This window comes from Eleutherodactylus coqui, chromosome 2 (genome assembly GCF_035609145.1).
Source record: "Eleutherodactylus coqui strain aEleCoq1 chromosome 2, aEleCoq1.hap1, whole genome shotgun sequence".
In the NCBI taxonomy this organism is placed as follows: Eukaryota; Metazoa; Chordata; class Amphibia; order Anura; family Eleutherodactylidae; genus Eleutherodactylus; species Eleutherodactylus coqui.
The window spans coordinates 337,130,013-337,131,160 of NC_089838.1; the positions used below are offsets into that span (position 1 = coordinate 337,130,013).

General features: G+C 37.5%; 1 protein-coding gene across 1 annotated transcript; it reads right to left on the bottom strand.

Moving 5' to 3' along the window:
• On the bottom strand, positions 1-933 carry LOC136610424 (olfactory receptor 6J1-like). Its single transcript, XM_066589654.1, has one exon. It carries the CDS (start codon positions 931-933, stop codon positions 1-3), a length of 933 nt encoding a protein of 310 aa, XP_066445751.1.
• Positions 934-1,148: the final 215 nt, after the last annotated feature.

Below are 1,148 nucleotides of genomic sequence, written 5' to 3' on the forward strand. Positions count from 1 at the left end.
TTAAGATAGTGCTCTATTCTTAGCATAATCATGAAAAGCCTTCTTAATATTGTCATTCTTTAAACTGTATATAATGGGGTTGATTAGAGGGGTAAATACAGTATATAGCAGTGATAGGACTTTACTGATGGTCGATGATTGTCCTTTTGTTGGCAAAACATAAACACTGAACATGGTCCAGTAATATATGGAGACCACAATGAGGTGGGAGCTACAGGTGGAGAAGGCTTTCTGTCTACCAGTACTGGATGGGATCCTTAAGGTGGTGACAATAATTTTGGCATATGAAAATATAATTATTATTGTGGGTATTAAAAGTAATGGACTACTAAGGAAATAAACTTCAAACTGAAGATTGGAGGTATCAGAGCAAGAAAGTTCTAATAGAGGAAGAAGATCACAGAAGAAATGGTCAATGATATTCGATCCACAAAAGCTTAGCTGTGATGTAGTGATGATAATAATCATCATAATGCAAAATCCAAGCAACCAAGAGATGACGGCCAATTTCACACAATGTACACTTGTCATTATAGCCGTATAACGGAGGGGGTTACAGATGGCCACATATCTGTCATAGGACATCACTGTGAGAATGAGACATTCGGATGCTTCTGAGGCACCAAAAAAGTAAAGCTGAGTTATACAATCAATAAAGGAAATGGTCTCCCCATTATTAAGCAGGATGTGCAGAGTGTTGGGGGCAATATCCGTGGTCAATAGAATGTCACTAATAAACAGCTGTGAGAGGAAGAAGTACATTGGGGTGTGGAGGTTCTTTCCGGTGGACACCAGGGTGATGATCAGGAGGTTCATAGAAATTGTAAATGAGTAAACCACCAGGAGAAGACAGAACAAGAAAATCCTTATATCATGACTGGCTTGAAATCCCAATAGGGTGAATTCTGTGACAGCTGTGATATTGTTCTTCATAAAGACAAAAAAATAATAATAAGATACACAAAAATAATGATGAACTCAAAATCACATTTCATGGTATTAACAATTGTGTGTGTGTTGTGTGTAGTATACATACACTTCAAAAGGGTAAATGAACCTTTTGGAATCCCATGGATTTCTGCATGATTACCAATAAAATGTGTTCTGATTGTTACCAAAGTCACAACTAGAGATGAGCGAACCTGCTC